We start from the raw sequence: 2,777 nt of genomic DNA on the forward strand, positions 1-2,777 counted from the left end.
CGAAGCGTGACGAGACCGACAGCGACATTGTCTTCGCCGAATGGGGCGGGGAGTAATAAGAAGATGCTTGCGCAGGTTGAGGAAGACGGTAACCAGGAGCAATAGGGGGTTCGTGAAGGCTTTCTCGTGCCGATGTCTGTCTGTCTGTCCGCTCTTTTTTGTCATGTCAGCTTGCATACTTTGGACAAGGATGTTGGGTATGGGATTTGTTAGTTGTGTTAGTTGTTAGGAGGTTCGAGTCAATTCATTGTCTGATTTCCATGTATTCATCTATTTTATCAATTCCAGCTACGTGGTACAGCGACGATATGTACCTGGAACGTAATATAAGATACCCGAAAGTGAGTACATGCCATCCAATTCTGGCCTCGCGTATGTAATAGGCCCAGCGTAGCATTCACATCACACACTCAGAAGCCAATATATCAATAGAATTAAACCATGCATCCAATGTCCCACAAGACTAGTACGTACGTGCCCCGCCATCTGCCAAACTATCCTAGTATCCCGCAGCTGATTGGGGTTGCATTCTCGATATCTAGTAGTACAGGCACATGCAGTATTGGATATTCACTCACTAGAAGCAAGAACTGAGCCCAGTCCATGAAACGAGTATGCGTGTGCACCGAGATTGACCGGCACTTTCTAATTGTAATATATATGTAGTATAACATAGGGCTACGCCCAACATCATTAGACATCTTCCCTAAACTCAATCATCTACTCGCCCATCATGAAAACCCCCATATCATTCACCTCTCTCCTCCTACTCTCAACCTCCTTCGCCCTCTCAACCACCACCGCACCACAATTCCAATGCACCCCCTCCCCCACCCTCCCCCATCAATCAATCGACATCGCAATCCTCGGCGGCGGTGCCTCAGGAACCTTCTCCGCCATCCACCTCCAAAACAAGCACGCAAACCAAACCCTCGCGCTCATCGAAGCTAAACCAAAACTCGGCGGCCAAGTAAACACCTACCACGACCCCTCCACAGGTCTAACAGCCGAATACGGCGTAAACCAATACACAGACGTCCCCGGTGCAGCAGAGTTTCTTGACGCCCTGGGGATTCCGTATACCCGCTCAGGGACTAGGGGCGGGGATAGGGGTGGGGGATCGGGGTATATTGATATCCAGAACGGGAGGATATTGGATGGGCCGAGTGAGGAGGAGGGGAATGAGACGGCTAAGGCGATACGGGTTTATAGGGAGATTTTGGGGAGGTATCCAGAGCTTGAGGAGGGGTTTTTGCTTCCCGAGCCTGTTCCTGAGGACTTGGTACTGCCGTTTACGGAGCTTGCGAGGAAATATGGGATTGAGCGTGCTGTGCTGCCGCTTTCGACTGGGATGGGGGATCTGGATAGTGTCCCGACGCTCTACGTGATGAAGCATTATGGCACGCATGTATACCGGAATCGATTCCTATACACAGCGCGCAAGAATAACCAGGAGATATACGACAAGGCACAACAACTACTAGGAGAAAGCGCCCTCCTCTCAAGCAAACCCCTCGCCATTCAACGAAACGAGAACAACAATAGCGTACAGATATGCCTACAAACACCAACAGGCACGCAACTCCTCCACGCCAAACGCCTCCTCGTCACCATCCCACCGACCCTCAACTCCTTAAAAGGCACAGGCCTAGACCTAACACCCGAGGAAACAGCCCTTTTCGCCAATTTCTCGCGGATTGGGTATTATTCCACTCTAGTCCACATTCCGGGTTTCTTGCCCTTCTTGTCCTTCCAGCAGAATAGCACGGACAAAAAGAACAATATAACCGTCCTTGAAAACACATACCCGGCAAACAGTTTTAATCTCCCACAATTGCCTGCGATCTGGAATATCCACAGAACATCCATTCCAGATCTCTATCACATCGAGTACGGCACTGCCACACCACTATCTGAAGATATCGTCAAACAAAATATCTTCACTGATCTAGCTCGTCTGCGGAACACAGGTTTAATCATCACCATTGATAATGGTAGTGGCACTGATGTACAAGAAGACCCAGTGGTTGTTAGATTCGCAGACCACTCGCCGTTCTATCCGTACTTATCACCTGAGGCGATAAAGGATGGGTTTTATAAAAGGCTTGCTAAGTTACAGGGGGAGAGGGGGACGTGGTGGACGGGGGGCGCTTTTCATGTGCCGGATTCGAGTCTATTGTGGAGATTTTCGGAAGGGGTTGTTGCGGGTTTGGTTAAGAGCATTGAGGAGGGTGGGTGATATGAAGGGGGGTTATAATGGGTTGTGTTATTGTGTTATGGGAGTTGCGTGGTGCGGGCTACGGGAGTAACGCGGAAGAGTAGGGCTACGTGCTAGTAATCATCATTCGTTCTCATCAGGGCCCGAACAGGTCTAGTCACAGGTATAGCGTGCTATACAGTAACACCTGCCCGGATAGATCATTGTCATTGTCACATATCTTCGTTTATATGTAAGTACATCATCCATCTGGCATATCCACGGTATCGGCATGAGTATCGATATTGATATCAGTCCCGATACCTGATGAATATGAATGGTCTTGTCGTCGTCATTCCTTTATTTCATTTCTTCATTCGATTCATGCCTCATCTTTTATTTCCATCTCCATCTCCGTCTCCGTCCCTGTCCTCTTCATCTCATTTCCTTCCGTCCCCGACCTGACTCGTGCTTCATCAATACCACACCAGAAGCGAGTCCGGCTCGTTTCATGGCCACGGCAATGTGAGACACGGTCCGATATTTTTTTTTTTTTTTTTTTTTTGCTGTCTTTTCTTTT

The 2,777-nt window shown here is 48.8% G+C and overlaps 1 protein-coding gene across 1 annotated transcript; it reads left to right on the forward strand.

Moving 5' to 3' along the window:
* Window positions 1–733: 733 nt before the first annotated feature.
* ASPGLDRAFT_66905 (uncharacterized protein) lies at window positions 734–2,239 on the forward strand (the record flags this gene model as incomplete). Its single annotated transcript, XM_022549069.1, has 1 exon — window positions 734–2,239. One exon carries the CDS (start codon window positions 734–736, stop codon window positions 2,237–2,239), a length of 1,506 nt encoding a protein of 501 aa, XP_022400653.1.
* Window positions 2,240–2,777: the final 538 nt, after the last annotated feature.

This window comes from Aspergillus glaucus (assembly GCF_001890805.1).
Source record: "Aspergillus glaucus CBS 516.65 unplaced genomic scaffold ASPGLscaffold_11, whole genome shotgun sequence".
In the NCBI taxonomy this organism is placed as follows: domain Eukaryota; kingdom Fungi; phylum Ascomycota; class Eurotiomycetes; order Eurotiales; family Aspergillaceae; genus Aspergillus; species Aspergillus glaucus.